Source organism: Dipodomys merriami, unplaced genomic scaffold (genome assembly GCF_024711535.1).
Source record: "Dipodomys merriami isolate MVZ:Mamm:240054 unplaced genomic scaffold, mDipMer1.0.p SCAF_5, whole genome shotgun sequence".
NCBI classification, from domain to species: domain Eukaryota; kingdom Metazoa; phylum Chordata; class Mammalia; order Rodentia; family Heteromyidae; genus Dipodomys; species Dipodomys merriami.
The window spans coordinates 31,795,133-31,814,358 of NW_027206068.1; the positions used below are offsets into that span (position 1 = coordinate 31,795,133).

Here is a 19,226-nt window from a genome sequence, read left to right on the forward strand (position 1 = left end):
GAGATAGTACATACTCCCTTGGGCTTAGTTTCCCAAGAATTAAGACATGACCATTCCTGTCTTCATTCTGTTTTATAGTTTCTAATGTGATTGATATTCCCTGTTGCTCATCCAATTATTTTGTGTTTATGTTTATACCTCTCATTCATGAATCCTTCTTTGGTCACTCAGTTCTACATTCTTCTCTCCATACCTGGACTTTCTGTGATTATCATTTCCAGAATTTGACACAAAGTCACTTTCTTTCTTTTTTTTTTTTTTTTTTTTGATCCAGTCTGGGCCTGGGCACTGTCCCTCAGCTCTTCAGCTCAAGGCTAGTGCTCTACCCCTTGAGCCACAGCTCCACTTCCGGCTTTTTTCTTTTTTGCTTATATGGTGCTGAGGAATCGAACCCAAGGTCTCTGTCATGCAAGGCAAGCACTCTACCACTGAGCCACCTTCCCAGCCCTCACTTGCAATCTTACAATGCATGTTGTGGTACTATTACATTTTTATATCACAGCATAGTTGACAGCATTGTCAGAGTTTTAGATGAATGACTAAGAGCTGTCATTAGGGATATTTATTTCTAGAGGAGTAGTAGATAGAATCCACAAACATGCACTTTTTTCTCATGTGCAACCTAAGACATAAATTCACATTTTACCTGAAGCTTCCTTGTTCTTCCTCCAAAGTTAGGACTTTTAAAATCCTTAAAAAAGGCTTGTCACTGGTGGCTCACACTTACAATCCTTGCTACTCAGAAGGCTGAGATCTGAGGATCATGGTTCAAAGTCAGCCTGGGCAGGAAAGTCTGTGAAACTCTTATTTCCAATGAACTACTTAGAAAAATCCAGAAGTGGCTCTGTGGCTCGAGTGATAAAGCTCTAGCCTTGAGCCAAAGAAGCTCAGGGATAGTGCTCAGACCCTGAGTTCAAGCCCTAGGACTGGAAAAAAAAAAGAATCTTAACAAAGAAGGAACATATACAAATAAACAGAGTTGCATAAAAAAATATAATGAAGTTTTATGTTTGTTTCAACTCAAGGTTTCTCACTTTTTAGGCAGATGTTTGTATCCTCAAGGTAAACCTCCTGCATAGTTTTGTTCTAGCTGGTTTTCAGATAGGGTATGTCATTCTTTGCCTAGGGCTAGCTTCAGTCTATAATTGTTTTACCTATACTTTTTGGCATAGTTAGGACATGGTTCAGAGTCATTAGCTTGTAGTGAAGAATTTTAAGAATTGAACCAGGATATTCATTAGTTTAGGGGTTGTTTATAAAGTTACTGTCTCTGAATTGCTGTACTTACAAACCAAAGTGTACAAATTAAAAAAAAAACACTAAAAGATATGTGGCTGGGAAAGTGTGAACATTGTTATTTCACTAGGCAGTGTATGACATGAAAGCTTAATTTGGCTGTTTACACCATTACACAGAACATAAAAAATTTCCAGTGTGTTCAGCATACCTCATGCATTGACAAATGTTTTCGTCTTTGTTTTGGTGATCTTCATTGATTATACTTACTATTAGCATGTTATTTTGATGTTTCTTCAGCTATCTGAATGACTTGGACAGAATAGCACAAAACAATTATATACCAACTCAGCAAGATGTGCTCAGAACTAGAGTGAAAACTACAGGAATTGTGGAAACTCATTTCACTTTCAAAGAACTTCACTTTAAGTGAGTACCTTTCAAACAGGATTTACAAATTCATACTTAAAACACATTGCTTTAGAGGTAAAAGGCATAATAATAAGCATAAGCATTTAGAACATTTTGGGAACTGGAAAACTTTCCTTAAATGATTGAGCAACAAATTGGGACAAAAAAAAGCAAAAGGAAGGACTTTACAGGAAGAATATTTTATTTTTCTGAGAGAAAAAAATAGGCAAATGCCTTTTGCCTCTAATTGTTACAGTAATGTAAGAGAAAGTAGGGTATTTTCTGTTTTTGTTTTTGTTTTTTTTGCTTTTATGTTTAAATAAAAAATATTTCTCGGGCTGGGAAGGTGGCTCAGTGGTAGACTGCTTGCCTTGAGTGCACGAGGCCCTGGGTTCGATTCCTCAGTACCACATCAGTAGAAAAACCCGGGAGAGTGCTGTGTCCCAAAGTGGTAGAGCCCTAGCCTTGAGCTAAAGAGCTGAGGGACAGCGCCCAAGCCCAGAGTTCAGGCCCCACAACCAACCAAAAAAAAAATACTCTAATGTACCATAGCAACCTTGGGGAAAACTGCTGTGTGTAGTTAGGGAAAAAAAGAGAAAGATTCTTACTTGAGGACTATGTGGTTACTTATGGAAATACTGACAATGAGGGTGTGTTTTTAAAATTTTTCATGGACATTTTTATTCTTAGCAAGCTGATATTTGCAATGTTTCATGATGAAAAATATGTATTTGAAGTGTATGGAATATGAGCTTTTTAAGGTCTCCAAAGAGAAACATTGAATTTTAGCTGGCAGCAATGGAAAGAATCTCGGGAGTTCATTTTGCCCTCATTTTATAATAAACCAAACTCACAACAAACCAGTAAATTGTTAGACTGAAATTTACAAAACTATTTTTCTCCTTTTCCAATAAATACCAATTTTCAAGAAATTAGAAAAACTGGTGGACCTAAATACAACTGAATCTAATGTGTTAATTTGAAGATTCTTCTTTTCTTTCTTTATTTTTTTGGGGGGTGGTGGTTACTGGGTCTTGAACTCGGGGCCTGGGTACTATTTCTTAGCAGTTTCTTTGATCTGGTTTACTTCACTTAATATGATTTTTTAAGTTCTTCCATTTCCTTACAAATGGCCTGTGCTGTCATTCTTTCTTGTGGAAGCATAGAATTCCATTGTGTATATATACTACATTTTCTTGATCCATTCATCTACTGAGGGGCATCTGGGTTGGTTCCATATCTTAAAATATATTTTGAACTAAAAAAATTAAATCTCCCAAAAACAAATCCTCAAAGAAACAACAGCCCATTAATAAGTGGCCTAAAGCCTTTAAAGAGAAACTTCTCTGAAGAGGAAATAAAAATGGCCAATAGACACATGAAGAAATGTCCAATATCCCTGGCCATGAAAGAAATGCAAAACAAAACAGCATTGAGATTCTGTCTCACCCCAGTTAAAATGACTATAATCAAGAAATCTAATAACAACAGATCCTGGCAGGGATGTGGCCAAAAGAGAATGCTACTACACTGTTGGTGGGAGTGTAAACTTGTTCAACCACTCTGGAAAGTAGTATGGAGTTTCCTCAAAAGACTCCACATAGAGCTCCCCTATGACCCAGTAATCCCACTTCTGGGCATTTAACCAAATGACCACCAACAAGGCCATATTAAAGCTACCAGCACAACTATATTTATTACAGCATTATTACTACTACTACTACTACTACTATTATTATTTTGCATGTCCTGGGGCTTGAACTCAGGGCCTAGGCACTGTCCCTAAGCTTCTTTTGCTCAAGGCTAGTAGTCTACCACTCGAACCAAAGTGCCACTTCCAGCTTTTCTGAGTAGTTTGTTGGCAATAAGAGTCTCACAGACTTTTCTGCCCTGACTGGCTCAAACTGTGATCCTCAAATCTCAACCTCCTGAGTACCTAGGATTACAGCATGAGCCACCAGCTCCCAGATAATTCAGATACTTTAAAAAGTGTCTAGTGGATGCCAGTGGCTCACAACATTGTAATTTTAGTGACTCAGGAAGCTGAGATTTGAAGATCCTGGTTTTAATCCAGCTTGGGCAAAAAACAAATCCAAGAGACGTATCTCCAGCAAAAATCAGAAGTGGCTCAAGTGGTAGAGCACCATCCTTGAGTGGAGAAGCCAAGAGAGAGCATAAGGCCAAGTTCAAGCCACAGTTTCTCTGTCTCTCTGTCTCTGTCTCTCTCTCTTTCCCTCTCCCTCTCCTTTTCCCTCTCCCTCTTTTTCTCTCTCCCCTCTACCATCTCCACACACACACGCAAACATCAGTCAGTCACATTTTCCATGTACCAGTTAAATGTCCTACAGAAGGGACATCGCACCACAGAACACAAAGAGCTTGAACAGTGTGTGAGTTCCCATGAGATTCAGTATCTGACTCATTCACCTTAGTTAGATTCCCCATATTAATGCCTACACATTCCCTACAATGTATACATACTAGTTAACATGTATTATGGAAAATAAAAAATTTTAAAATCCTAGAAGTAAATGTGTCATATATGTGCAATCTTTTCTTTTTTGATTTTCTTGCTTTAACAGGAAGGGCTTTACTTTATGTTTCATTTTTGTTTCTTGTTTTTTGGTTTTTTTTGTCATAATGGTTAAGGTTGCTTTTTAAATTTAAATTTTGTTTTCTTGTAAAGATGCTGTATAGAGAGGTTACAGTTACATCAGTAAGTTCATGAGTACAGTCTTGTCGGCATTGTTACCCCCTCCTTTGTTTTTCTCCCACTATTCCTTCCCTCCCCTGTTTCTCCACTCCTCCACTCCCCAAAGTTATAAGGCTCTTTTCCAACATAGTCTCTTGTGAGTACCATTGTTGCAATGGGTCATCCTGCTTTTAAGGGAAACTACAGTTGCAGGCCTGTGTTAGATGCAGCCAGCTCCCTTCACAGACCTGTTCAGAGACTGAGCATGCCCTGGGTTTTCCGGATCTACCGAATGCTGGGTTAAGAAAAAAGTAGATTTATTCTATATATATTGTTTATGTGAGTTAAACTTTTTGGTTTGTTTTGAGAAAAAGTCTTGTGCTGTGGGCCTTGAACTCCTGATCCTATTGCCTCAGCCTTCTCAGTGCTGACATTATAGTTGTATCTCAGCATGCAGACATTTTCTTCTGAGAAGTAGCCTATGTAATGGAATACCTGCCTAGCAAGCAAAAGATCCCAGTTGCATCCTCAACCCAAACTATTTTGTTCTGCATTCAAGTTTTAAACTAAATATCCCTTGTTTGCTTTATAAAGACTATTTCACTTTTCTCTTTTATTTTGACTGAAAATGTTATGATTCAAGATAATCATTCCATATAATGATTTAACGTGGATTATGTATTACATTTTGCTTCAGGTATTACCAGTACTAGAAATAAATGTGCCAGAATGTTAGAATTTCTAAAGCATCTTAATAAGAGGTTGCTAGTCAGAGATTAAAAAAAATAATTATCAGATAATTTCCTGGAAAGCTCAGTAACAAGTTTAAAGATAGTTAAATAGCTTTAGCTATACATACTCTGATTTCTTCCATAGAATTTTAAAATATAATACGTGTTACTGTTACTTATCACTGATTTACCAGTGGCTTACATAATTGAAGTTTCCAAAGGACAAAAGTTCAATTTCAGTTTCCCATGGCTTCTTCACCCCTCCCCCCATAAAAATTTGTCTAGCTTTTTAAACTGAAGATACAGATCATAATTAGTTCATCTGGCAGTATTTATTTAGTACTTGAATACATAATATGGTTTTGCATATGCTTTTACTTCTTTAAAAATTCTTTTGAAATCTCTCAGTGGACAATTTTTGCTGCTGAGGTTTCTCACCAGATCATTTACCTTTTACTGTGCTTGTTATACTTCTGTAATATTAAATGACAATATCATTTGTCTATAGGACAACTGTCATTTATCCTTAAATTATGAAATGATTTTTAATTGTAAGGAAGTTCACCATTAGAATAAGTCTATAGAATGTACATTTTTAAGCTGGTGCACCTGAGATTGTTTTTTTTTTTTTTTTTTTTTTGGTTTACTTAATTTTTTAATGACCATGGTCTGAAGAAAAACTTTTATTTTGGTAATGTTAGGTTCCACTGCAGACTGAGTAGGGAATATGTAGTGGGAGAGTTAGCATCTAAGGATTCTGGGTTTATATATTCCTATTAAGAAGCTATGAAAACCCCATTAGGATTCCTGACACTCTTGCCCTTCATTGGACACTTAATAAGAAAATGAGTTATTGTCTATTTAAGGCTTTGTATATGGTGACAGATGGCAGTGACATGTGTTAAATCAATTATTTGGTACTTAAAGCAGTTACTTAGTTCTATATGAAATTGCTCCAAATTTGATTCCTTGCACTCTTAAAATATTACTTACAGATTGTATTTACAGCCTGCACATGTAGCTAAGCATCACTAGATAATTTTTCAGAGTTGTCATTTTAACATTAAGCAAGCCATAGGATTCAGTGAATTTGACTGATCCACAATTCTTGTAGGAAACCCATTTGTCCAACTCACTCCATTTTGACTCCTGGAGTGAGGTACAATGTCATGGAATATATATTAGTGACTTTTTCAGATGGCTGACTTAAAAGATAACCACCAGTTTGTCTAGAATTTCAAATAAACGGTCTCATTTGCGATCTGTGCTCCTTAAATCGCCAGCTTTACTAACATAGTGGCTCCAGCTTTCCATTTTGTATGTTGAATATGCCTGAAGGAGAGCAGAAATGTGTTTAGAATCATTCCATAGAGGATCTGTGAAAGTAGTCTGCACTTTTTATCTCTGTGTGTATTTCATGTTGGAATTCTTCTTCTGATTTTAACTGCAAAATATTCTTTTTTTAGGTTTTTAAAAAATTTTTTATTATGAAAATACTATACAGAGCAGTTACAATTACATGGGCAAGATAATGAGTACATTTCTTATCAAGCATTGTTGCCTCTTCCTTTGTTTCCCCTTCCTATCCCTTCCCATATCCCGCCCTCCCTCCCCCCCAACACCAAAGTTGTAAAGTTCGTTTTTCCACATAACGACTTGTACATTTCATTGTTGCAGTGGGTCCACCTGTATCCCTATTTAAACAATTTGTTTTCTCCCTTCCCCTCCACAAATTATACCAACATCAAATACAGTGAAAGCAGGGGTTATATCATGGGGGAGGGACATACAAAGCAACAAAGAAATCATCTTATAAATATGTTAGAAACAATCGCATGAAAGTAAAAAAACATTTGAATACTTATCTTGGAGTTCATTTCACCTAACATCAACATATCTGACCTTTTCTGTTTGTCTCAGACATATACTAGTTATCTCAAATAAGGGAAACCATGGGGCCTATGTTTCTTTGGGCCTGGCTTACTTATTTTTTCCAAGTCTTTCCATTTCCTAACAAATGTGGAAATGTCATTCTTTCTGATGGAGGCATAGAATTCCATTGTGTATATATACTACATTTTCTTGATCTATTCATCTACTGAGAAGCATCTGGTTGGTTCCATATCTTAGCAATGGTAAATAATGCTGCAATAAACATAGTTGTACTGGTAGTGTAAACTTGTTCAACCACTTTGGAAAGTAGTATGGAGGTTCTTCAAAAGACTCCACATAGAGCTCCCCTATAACCCAACAATCCCACTTTTAGGCATTTATCCAAATGATCACAAACAAGACCATACTAAAGCTACCAGCACAGCTCTGTTTTTTGTTTTTTTGTCAGTTGTGGGTCTTAACTCTGGGCCTGGGCGCTGTCCCTCAGCTCTTCAGCTCAAGGCTAGTGCTCCAGGCACAGTGTCACTTCTGGTTTTCTGGTGGTTAATTGGAGATAAGAGTCTCATGGACTTTCTTGCCTGGGCTGTGTTTGAACCGTGATCCTCAGTAGCTAGGATTACAGGTGTGAGCCACCGGCACCCAGCTTGCGAAATATTTTTATATATTTAATTTCTGATTGTATTATCAAATTCAAAATGAGACAATAAGGAATTTGTTATAATAAAAAGTTTATGAACTAGAGGCATACCTCCAGTGGCCGAGTGACTGCCTACCAAGTAAGGGTTCCGTGAAGTAGTTTGTTTTTCCAATGTTAGTGTCGTAACATGAGCAAAAAGAGACAAGGCCATTGTCTTTACCCTCTTGGAGAAGAGTTGGAGAGGAGATAAATAAATGAGAGTCTAATGTTTAGGAGATGGCACTTGTTATGGAGGAAAGTCAAATATGGAGAGAAATGTGAGAAATAGAATAAGAAAAAAAGATTACCAAATTTCTCCTCTCACCTTGTGGAGCTTAGGAAATGAAATCCAAATGTCAGCAAGGCCGGGCTCCTTCTGACAGCTCTGAGAGAGAATCTTCCTTGCAACACTCTAGATTGTGATGATGGCTGGCAATTCATAGCATTATTTGGCCTGTGTTTGTATCCGTCCAGTATCTGCCTTGTTATATGTTGTTATTTCATATGGGTGGGGTCAGAATGAGCTCCTTTTGCCTAGAAGTTCATTCCTCTTATTTTCTACCTGATCTCATTTTACTGGAAGCATTAACGACATTCACATTGCTTAAAAATTTCTTCAGCTAAATATCTGAGCTTATTTCTGTAAATTGTGCCTTCCACCTAACAGTTGAAGGTAATTTAACCAATTGTTTGTGACTTATCACAAATGTTGCCTTTCTTGCAGTGTGTAAGAACCTGTTTTTCATATCCTTTTGGTCTCATTGAAAGTATTGATCAGTGTTAAATTATCCACTATTATATATAAATGTAAATGTATACATGTATATATATTTTGTACATATGTATGCATAACATATAAATATATATGCATATATTATCAGAATGCCAAAAAGTTATATAAATAAAAACTTTCTTACTGTCCTCTATTAGCTGAGCTCATATCAGAAGCAACTTTAATATTTAAATTTCTACTAACTTTTTCTTTTCAAGATACTTTAGATTTTTTTCCTGTAAATTACTTTACAATTTCTCCAGCTTCTACTTTCTACTTAATTCCAAAGCTAAAAAATTCACAGTTTTAGATATTTGTTACAAGAACAACTGTCTCTTGGTATTATTATCTCTATTAGTCAGTATTCTCCTGAGAAACAGAACAATAGGGCTACGTTATTTGAAGAATAGCATATTTTACTGAACAGTTTCTGGCAACACCAAAATGCAGACTGCCTAAATTGTGACAGAAGTAGCCAATGCTAAGTGATTGTACTCAGAGTTGGTTTATAGGGCAGTACTGCTCTGTAGGGAAAAATTATTTTTTGCCAGGAAACTAAATAGGGACTATTTTAATTAGTGCCCCTTTAGATAAATGAAGCCTTTGAAATGCACCAGTTTCACATGTTGTTTCCATTATATAAGTGGTTATTTCTAGGTTGCATAATGTAGTCTATGCAAATTTAAACTTTTGCTTAACTTTATAAACTCTTGCTGGGAGACAGAGGAAAAGGCCATTGCCATTCTAAGAGTGAGTTACACACTGTATACTAACATAAAATAGTTCATTATTATCTATTATCTATTATTATTATTATCTATTAAATGAAAGTATTTTTACTCGATATTTCAAAGCCACATTTCAATTTCTCCCCCTTCCCCCAGTTCCATGGTTTTATTTACTAATCTAAGCAAACCTCTTAGTTCCATTCTGGATTTGATTTGCTTCACCTGCACTATCTTACCTGGAATTGTTTCTCCTTACTTTCTTATTGGCTCTGAGAAAAGTCATTTCTCCTTAGGAGAAGGGCAGCCATGTCCTTTGCTTGTAATGTTCCATGACTGGCAAGTTGAATATGTTCTCTGTGATCCCTGCATTCCTCATGCTTCATGTGACTCTCAGTGTTTACAAGTCATGTAGTCCATTAATTTATGTTTGCTCTAATGTTCTAACTGTTTTCAGATGTTAATGTGTGACTTACATGACTTATTTTTAGAATCATTTTGTTCTTGCTTTAGAGATACCTTCCTTGCAATTAAAAAAAGATTTAAAAAAAAGAGAGTTTTTTCTTCCTTTGAGAATCTGTGGGTGACATTGTTTTCTTCCTACTAAAGACTTTCCTTCTTCCTTCCCATCTCTTTCCCCTGTTCTTGGAACTTTCTTTCTTTTTTTTTTTTAGCATGACAGAGATCAGAGCTTGTTTGTTTGTTTGTTGTGCTTACAGGATGTTTGATGTGGGAGGTCAGAGGTCTGAGCGGAAGAAGTGGATCCACTGTTTCGAGGGGGTGACTGCGATCATCTTCTGTGTGGCACTGAGCGACTATGACCTGGTTCTAGCCGAAGATGAAGAAATGGCAAGTAGAACCACTTTGAAGGGTTGAGCATGAAATAGGAAGAGTTGGGGATGCCGCCAAGAACTTTTCTGAGAAAAATTCTTGAGCAATTTTTGCTTATGCCTGAATTATATGAAAGTTCAGGCTCTTTCCTTTTTTTTTTTTGGTTTGTGTTATGAAAGAGAAGTATGGCTGAAAAAGCACAGACACATCAGACATATCTTGAGGAAAAGACTGAGACTCAAGCTCATCTCAGCACGGCATACTTAATTGTGAATTTCCTATATCTAGACCTTACTTGCCGAATGAAAATCAAGTTAGTTTACAGTTGTCCAAGGCTCCTTTCTTTTGTTATTTCTGCCTGTATAACAATCTTTGATATCTATTACACTCTGCTACTTTCATGTCATTTTCAGATGTGCCTCAGGATTTCATTAATTTTAAATGCAAATTATAGCTCTTGCATTTGCAATTTTTGTTGTTGTTGTTGTTGGTGGTGGTGGTGGTAGTGGTTGTGGGGCTTGAACTCTGGGCCTGGGTGCCGTTGCTGAGCACTTTCACTCAAGGCTAGTAATCTACCACTTGAGCCATAGTGCCACTTGTGGTTTTCTTGTGGTTAATTGGAGATAAATGTCTCCGATGGGCTGGGAAGGTGGCTCAGTGGTAGAGCGCTTGTCTTGCATGCCTGAGGCCCTGGGTTCGATTCCTCAGCACCACATAAGCAAAAAGAAAAAAGCCAGAAGTGGCGCTGTAGCTCAGGTGGTAGAGCGCTAGCCTTGAGCTGAAGAGCTGAGGGACAGTGCCCAGGCCCAGAGTTCAGGCCCCACAACTGGACCCAAAAAAAAAAAAGAGTCTCACCGACTTTCCTGCCCTGGCTAGCTTAGAACTGCAATCCATAGATCTCAGTATCCTGAGTAGCTAGGATTACAGGCAGGAGCCACTGGCACCCAGCTTGCAGTGAATTTTTCAATTGAAATAAAGAAGTAGAAATGTCAGTTGTGTATTTTTTAACAAGTATCTCTATTTCAGTGCATTAGGTCTAATAATACAACATTGAATGAATTTCAGAACTGAAAAATATATCAGGGCCCTTTTTGCGCAATTAGTGGAATTGTAAGAAACAGAAATTGTAAGTCACTTCCCTAACATGTACAGTGTTGGAATCACTAATTTCACTTGTTCAGTGTATCTATGTGTAAAATAAAATAGAGTAACCTGTGCAACAGTAACATTTGTCTTCAAATATCCATGCTTGGGTAGTCCTCGGCCCCAAAACATTGTGCATCAGGAACTTGCCAGGCGCAGCACCTGCCCCACAGTGAGTAAGGTGTGACGAGTGCAAACAGCACTGAGGGGTGATGGCGGAGCCTCGTCTCCCTGCAATCAAAGTGGGCATTTTCTGAAATGAAAAAAAAAGTGTTCTTTGTGACAGAGGACTGATTCTGGAGGTGCCAACATATCATATCTTCATATCTACCAACCACCTGGAGAATCTAGTTAGAGGGGGTCTACTGGTGGTGAGCTTAGGCAAGGAATTTGCTCATTTTGGTCACACCAGGGAAAAAGAAGGCAATCAGCCTCCTAAGTCTTAACGTTAGGTTACTCAGAAGAGATCTAGGATTAGATCAACAAGGACAAAAGGTAGGGAAGGGATGACATTGTCCAAAAAGAAATGTACTCTCTCCCTAACTTATGTAACTGTAACCCCTCTGTACATCATCTTTATAATAACAATAAAAAAAGTTAAAAAGGGCCAGAAATGTGCATATTCAAGGAATCGTGGTCATTGCTGGCTCCCAGGCTGTCTAGGAGTAATTCTTCCCAGGGAGGGTTCTCTTCAGTTCTGCCATAGGATGTAAGCAAACAGAGTCCACTTTTCTTCACATAAGCTGGATAGATAGACATGCAGTTAATCAGGAAAACAATGGGAGTTAATTAGGGCAACAATGAAGTCCTCCTTTAGAATATTATTTGTATTTCCACTGCATTCTACCTTCTTGCAACATGTATTTTCAAAATATTCCTCAAAGTCATTGCCCTTAAATGAAAACTTGTTTTTATTATCTATTACAGAATCGAATGCATGAAAGCATGAAATTGTTTGACAGCATATGTAACAACAAATGGTTTACAGATACATCTATTATACTCTTTCTCAATAAGAAGGATCTCTTTGAAGAAAAAATCAAAAAGAGCCCTCTCACTATATGCTATCCAGAATATGCAGGTATGTTTATCTTTTTTGAATAACTTATGAATTCATACATTTCTAAGTGAAACTTTCCCTAAGGCCAGATTTTTTGTTTCAGTCTTTGGATTTATGGATTCTTATACCTTGAAGGGATAGTACTTAACCAGTTGTTCTTTAGCAGATAGTTCATTAAAACACTGGTTAAATTATGGAATATATCATGCTCATTTTGTGGAAGAAGCTACTAGATCCTTTCCAGTAATGACTCCAAGACTTTATAAATTCATCCAGTGAACAGATTCCATGTCAGGTGTCTGGTGGTGCACTGCCAAATAAGACATGTCTCTTTTCACTGTCTAATCTCAGAGACAGACCTACTAGTAAACAGACAACAAACAGTAGTAGGGCAATGTATTACCAAGATGGAATGTGCATGAACACTAATATTCAGGAAGAAGGAATTGTGAGGCAGCTAATTCTCCTGTCAGGGAAGGATTTAGCAGAAATCTAAGCTTTAAAATGAATGCTAGCAGTGCTTTTCTTTTCCTGTGGTGGAAAATGTACCGCAGTGAGGAAAACTGACTTGATGTACAGTCATAGCTTTTGAAATTAGCTCTTTGCTCCTGAACCAAAGCAGTTGATTTGTCTTAAATTTCTATAGCCCATTTATAAAGTCAGGAATTGGGCTATGTTCGCTCAGTTCTTTCAAGCACCTCCCTCTACCCCAGGATGCTATTGAAAATGAGTACTGGGAACTTCGTGTTTTGGGAACAGAACTACTTCACACACAGATACACACACAGACACACACACAGACACACACAGACACAGACACACACACACACACACACACACACACACACACACACACACACACACACACACACACACACACACACAGTCTTTCACCAGAGTGACTCAGCTTTCATCTGTTTTACGCATTAGGTTTCTGAATAAGATTTTATTTTAGTGAAGAGAATTCTGTGCCTTCTTTTTTTAAGGAACAGTATGAGTACCACTAGTTTGTATAACCTCCAAATCTAAATATTCTGAAGAGAGAATTTACCCTTATCCCATCCTTCCTGTTTAAAATAGAAAAAAAAACACACAACTGTTTCAAGACTTCATCTCATGATTTGTGTCGTAAGTGCTGATAAACAGCATTTCAGTCTGTTCTGCTGACTTGTACCATGGGTCCTGACTGCCCCTTCTCAGTCAGACGAGAGCCAGCTCATGTAGCCCACTCACACAGGTGAGAATATGAATTGACTAAAGCCACAGTCCAGTTCCAGACCCATGTCAATTGTACCCACACCATTCCAACTCAACTACCGTAATTATATGCCCCTTAAAACCCAAAGGGAAACAATTCTTTGATAAAACATGCTACCATGATTTTATCCCTTTTTATATGCTGTGAAGTTATACTTTGGTTCAAAATAATTTCATACTGTCATTCTCTTGAAAACTTTTTGCTTTCTTGTTGAAAATCATACTACACAAAGTCACCTTCAGGAATATTTTAGTGCTCCTTAAGAATAAAAATCACTTTCAGTTCAAACTCCAAGATTGCATTTATCCAGAATCAAAGTGGATCAGCTTCTCCTCTGTCTGGGTTTCTTTATCATTTTTTTATGATGAAGTAGCCATTTATGTGATACTTCATAATACCAGAGTTTCCAAATGAATCCACAAATCTTGTGTAACTAGGGATTTCAGAACAGCCAAGACTGTACTTGTTAACCCTGCCCTTGCCAGGTGTGTAAGGTTAACAGTCTTCACTTACATTATCAAGTTAGTGAACATCTCTGGTCTTAAGAGTCTTTGCAGAGAAAAAAATAATTCTTTTGCATCCCCTATGTTACAACTGTAATTTAAATTCTGCCCTACCTGGAACAGGTAATTCAATTCCCTTCTCTTTCAACTTGCAGCTCTCAATTCTTAATTTTTTGCTGTCACTGGAATTTGAACTCAATGTCTTGCTCCTCTTATGCAAGAACTCTACACCATCAGACACGTGTCTAGGTCTTTGTTTTTCAGGTTCATTTTTATGCAGAATCTCCTGTGTTTTGGCCCAGGCCAGCCCCAGACTATCATTCCCCCTGCCCATATCCTTCCCTAGCCGCTTGGGTTAAGGAGTACACTGCCATACACTGCTTGTTCTGTTGAGATGGGGTATCACTAACTTTTGCCCCAGGCTGGCATGGCATCCCCATTCTCCCCATCTCAGCTTCTTTAGTATCTGGGATTACAGGTATGAGCCACTGTACACTGAAGATATTTGTTCTGTGGCGATATCCAATGGCTCTATCTTTGGCTCTACCAAAACTTTGCAATCCCGAATCCCTTGGTTGGATTAACCCCTACCATTGCTACTGTACAATTCCTCCTTTTTACTATGTATTTCCATTTCACCCAATTCCATAGACACTCTTATCCTCGCATAGTCAAACTCATTCTCACTGTATTAAATCCTGAGTTTCTCTCTGGAGTCAGGCTACCAGCTGCCTAATGACTTTATAGCATGGAAAATTCAAGCAAAATGAATACTGTGTTTATTCCTCAGATCTTTCCTTCTTTGTCTTTTGATTGTATTATCTGTTCAGTGGTCCATTATCAATTGTGGTTTTATTTATACTGATCTTTATTCTGGACAGTTTCATCACATGTTAGAAAATATTATACACAAACACCTCAACACACACTTTGCTATTGTTTTCTTAAGGTTGTAAATTAGATTGAATAATGTGCTCATTGGTTTGTTCATATATCTGGTAGCTCTTGGGGTATAATAATTTGCTAGCTCCCTAGCAAATGTGTGTGTGTGTGTGTATCTGTGTATCTATAGATATATGTATCCACCTATCTACAGATAAATAGCAAGTGAGCTGTTATTTCTAAAATATATCCATAATGCATGCATACATACACATACACCTGTATAGATAGAGGTAGAGGCAGACCTTACTGGAATTTGAACTCAGAGCCTCACTATGGGTCATCTTGCTTTCTCAGCTGATGCCCTACCAGTTGAACCACTCTAGCAGCCCAGCTTTTGGTTGGTTATTTTGGAAATGTAGTCTCATGATTTCTACTGCCTAATAAGTTGGCTTCAAACCAGAATCCTCAGGATCTCAGCCTCCTGAGTAGCTAGGATTACAGAAGTGATCTAGTAGAACCTAGTTCTCAATGCATATTTTAAATTAAGAGATTATGAGTTAATAAAATAAAACTTAATTTGTAAAACAATATGATTATAGGCTGGCAATATAAAGTATGAAAATATAAACTTTTTCAAAGCCTATAATTTTATTACCTTTTCTTCATTCATAATGAGTTCCATAATTGATGCAGTCATAAAGCACATTAAACATAATGTTCCAATGGGCTTCTGTCCTATTGCATTTTGCTTTGGTATTACAGATAATATGTGAGACTTAACAGGAGATAGGAGGGCTATGGGATGTGGTCAGTAATGGAGAATTACAAAAACTGAAGTGATATGCTCTGTAGTTCGTAGGAGGTTTGAAAAGACAGACAGCCCATCTGGATCCAATTTTGGGCAAATGTAAAAGCGAGTCAGAGATTCCAGCTGGTGCAGGTCAGTGGGCAGGAAATGGTGAGAACGTATGACAATTAGCCTATCATATCCTTTTACATGCAGTGACCCCAACACATTCCAACGGCAGGCTGGCTAGCAGAGGACCTGGAAAGCAGATAAATAATTTTGCTTTACTTTATAAAAGAAGGACTTAAACAACTTTATTTTTTCAAGTGCCCATTTTATTGAATCATTTAATATCATACAGTAATATATTTTATCATTATCATTGTATCTATACAATATATATTACACTCAATATATACACTCTCAAGTGTGAAACATTGAAATTTTAAAAGGAAACAAACAAAAAATGTAAACAATATCTACCATCCAAATCAAGAGACAGGACATTTCAGGTTATTTCCTGAAGTAAACTGTAGGGCTACCACTAACATTTTCTCTATGTCTTCTAGAAAACATAAAGCATGCACATCTATCAAGTGTACACCTAAAAACTGAATTGCTGGGTCAGAATCACAATTGTGTCTGTGTATCTTTAAATACTGCCAGTTTCTGACATGTTCTAGCTCAGAGGAAGTCAGTAGTAGTTTCCTGAGTGGCAAGAATATCCAGCTCACTGTTTTATAACCTCATAGCCTTAAGTCACATGGTCTACCCTTGTCCATTTTTTTAAATGAAAGCAATGCTATTAATATGTAAATAGGAAAAGAAATAATAATGATTCTCTGGATGCAACCAGCATTGCTGATGGACCACTAAGCTAGAAATCTAATAGCTGCAACCAGCAGCTACTAGTTCAATGTTGGCATCCTGATAATAGGTGGTAAGAATGAAATGAGACACTTGGAGGTTTAGACAGGAACATAAAAGGCAGTTTTCTTTTTAAAATTTAGAGACATTTTCAGTCCTTGAAATGTAGTGAATATAGAATGTGTTTCACTGAGAAGAGATCATTGCACTCTAGAAGGGAGTATATACAATGATGTATAGTCTACGAAGTGGCATGTGTGCAGCTGATTCTGGTGTTTCAAGGTCCATCTTGCTCAGTGGTATACGTATTTTTAAATTTTGCCATTGCTTCTTTCCCTTCCCCATACCAGGATCCAACACCTATGAAGAGGCAGCAGCATATATTCTTTATCAGTTTGAAGACCTCAATAAAAGAAAGGACACAAAGGAAATATACACGCACTTCACATGTGCCACAGATACGAAGAATGTGCAGTTTGTTTTTGATGCTGTAACAGATGTGATCATAAAAAATAATCTAAAAGATTGTGGTCTCTTTTAAGTTTTGCAGATAGTGATGAAACCCATTTTCAAGCCAAATGAGTACTTATATATGGATCTCTCTAGACTAGAGTCTTGCAGTGACACAGAGTATAGTATACATCAAATGCATCTGAACCTGACCAAAGTTGTTCTGTTTTGTGTGTTTAACTGAAAACAATTCAGGGACCTTTTTAACGGTAATAAAAATGGTCCTAGAGAGAAGGTCATTGTTAAAGCTGGGCTCTAGTATATTGATGATTTCTGTGTAAGTGTAAATATGCAAATGTATGTATAATGTATTTATAACTTTAATTTTCCATATGAGTTTTAGGAGTGGCAACCTTTAATTCTAGTATGATGGTTTTGGAAATAACATAAATATTAAGTACCTTGTACCAAATGACAGATGATTACTGAGTTTTCCAGTTTTAAAAAGCTTTATTTATGTTCCTGTTCTGTAAATTTTTAGGTGTAGTAATTAATACTAGGAAATGTCATAGCCTGTATGTATACTTGTATTCATAAAAATGTTATTTGTACAAACATTGCACAGACTATTTTAATAACATGATTTGTTCTTTAAATTTAATGTGTTTTATTGAAATGTTCTTAAAGAGGATGAGTATACCTGTCTTTTAGTCAATTATTTAAGCATTATGAGCATTTTAATTATTGTTTTTCTTTTAAAGAGTGCATGCTCCTCTGTAGGTTTGAGAAATGAAAATTTTAGATTTTTTTGAGGATATACTATCTTAGATCACCAATTCTTAATTTTTATTCATTTTGTTATTTTCACTTTGAATTTTAATATCTGGATGGTATTCATGCATTTCCATAAAGGTAATGCCTGATTAATTTTATACACTTTAAACAATTGCATTTTTATTTAAAAATAAGTTTTAGGTGGACATTGAGAGCATTTTTGTGGGCAAAATTTTTTAGCATAATGAATTTTGTATTTCCTTTGGGAAATCCCTTAGTACTTCCTGTATATGAGAATTCCTTATTTGGAAAGTATGGAGAAAGATCTTTGAATTCGCTATTGCTGATATTATGCAAGCTTTAAATTCATATGTGTAACAAATTTCACACTTTCAAATTACTTTTTACTCTAGTTAAATTTACTTCACTTGCTTAAATGTGTATTTCTTTAAAAATTATGCTATTATTCCTGAGAATTATATGGACAATTGCATTTAGAAAATGAGTAAAAGTATTTAACTAAAGCAGAGATTAGATGTATGCTCTAGTAAGTATTACATATCAGCTAGATATTAAAACTTGGTAGAATCATTTTTCTTTTCATTATTTACAATGTGTCTTTGTGACCTTTTTGGGTAAAATGAACAGCATTCCCTGCCCATTTCCTGATTTTTTTAACTCATCCTGAAATTAGTCTTTCAGTAAACTATGCTAGTAAGTAGTGACTAAATTTGGTTATGTGTTGTCATTTTGTTTTAAAAACAAGTATGTTTGTTGAAGTATGTGCCTATATGTGTATCTGGATAACAATGAGGTACTTTCATATTGTTTCATTTGAGGGATTTGTTTCCTTGTAAAGAAATTCCAAGTTATCAAAATTCCTTAAGTGTTAGTTTAGATTTTTTTATGTGCCTTTCATGAAAGCTATGTTTCCATTCATTTTACTGGAAGACCTGTAAGATCCACATTGTGTTATTGTGTATGAAATTTAACTATAATGCATAAATTTGAATGATGAGAAATAAGGTTTAAAAGCCACAAAGAAGCACATATTTGTGACCATCATTGGATTCCTCAACTCTATTATGTGTAATTGTGTTACTAACAAATCCTAATAAATTTAAATTTTTAAAATTTTACAAACCTGTTTACTCAACCATTTTGCATTCAAATTTTAAGTATTGATATATTGTATCTTTGTTTCTTCTTCCACAATGACCTATTGTTTTACAGTTGTATCTGTTTCAAAAGCTTGAGATTCCCTTGCTTGGGTTTTCTCCTGCCCTTCTTGCCCAAACTATGAGACCATATTTTCAATCATGTTGCCTAACTCCGCTTCTAAGAACTCATCCTACTTTAGCTCAGTATGCCCCAAACCAAATCCATCCATCATTCTCCCAGCAACCAAGTCTCACTTTTAACATTGCCATTGTAGTGACAGCTGTGGTTTGGGTGTGGAATATCTCTCGAAGGTCCCTGTGTTAGAGATGTGGGCCCAGGGTGGGTTGGGAAGCGGTATAGAGTCTTTGTGA

General features: G+C 36.5%; 1 protein-coding gene across 1 annotated transcript in view; it reads left to right on the forward strand.

The window, feature by feature from the left end:
* The window catches only part of Gnai1 (G protein subunit alpha i1), a 71,212-nt gene extending 52,375 nt beyond the window's left edge, over positions 1–18,837 (forward strand). Inside the window, exons 5-8 of the mRNA XM_069996348.1 lie at positions 1,537–1,665; positions 9,856–9,985; positions 12,038–12,191; positions 16,821–18,837. Coding sequence (XP_069852449.1) covers positions 1,537–1,665; positions 9,856–9,985; positions 12,038–12,191; positions 16,821–17,011 — 604 coding nt within the window. The 3' untranslated portion in view covers positions 17,012–18,837. The remainder of the gene's footprint in view (positions 1–1,536; positions 1,666–9,855; positions 9,986–12,037; positions 12,192–16,820) is intronic.
* The last annotated feature ends 389 nt before the right edge of the window (positions 18,838–19,226 follow it).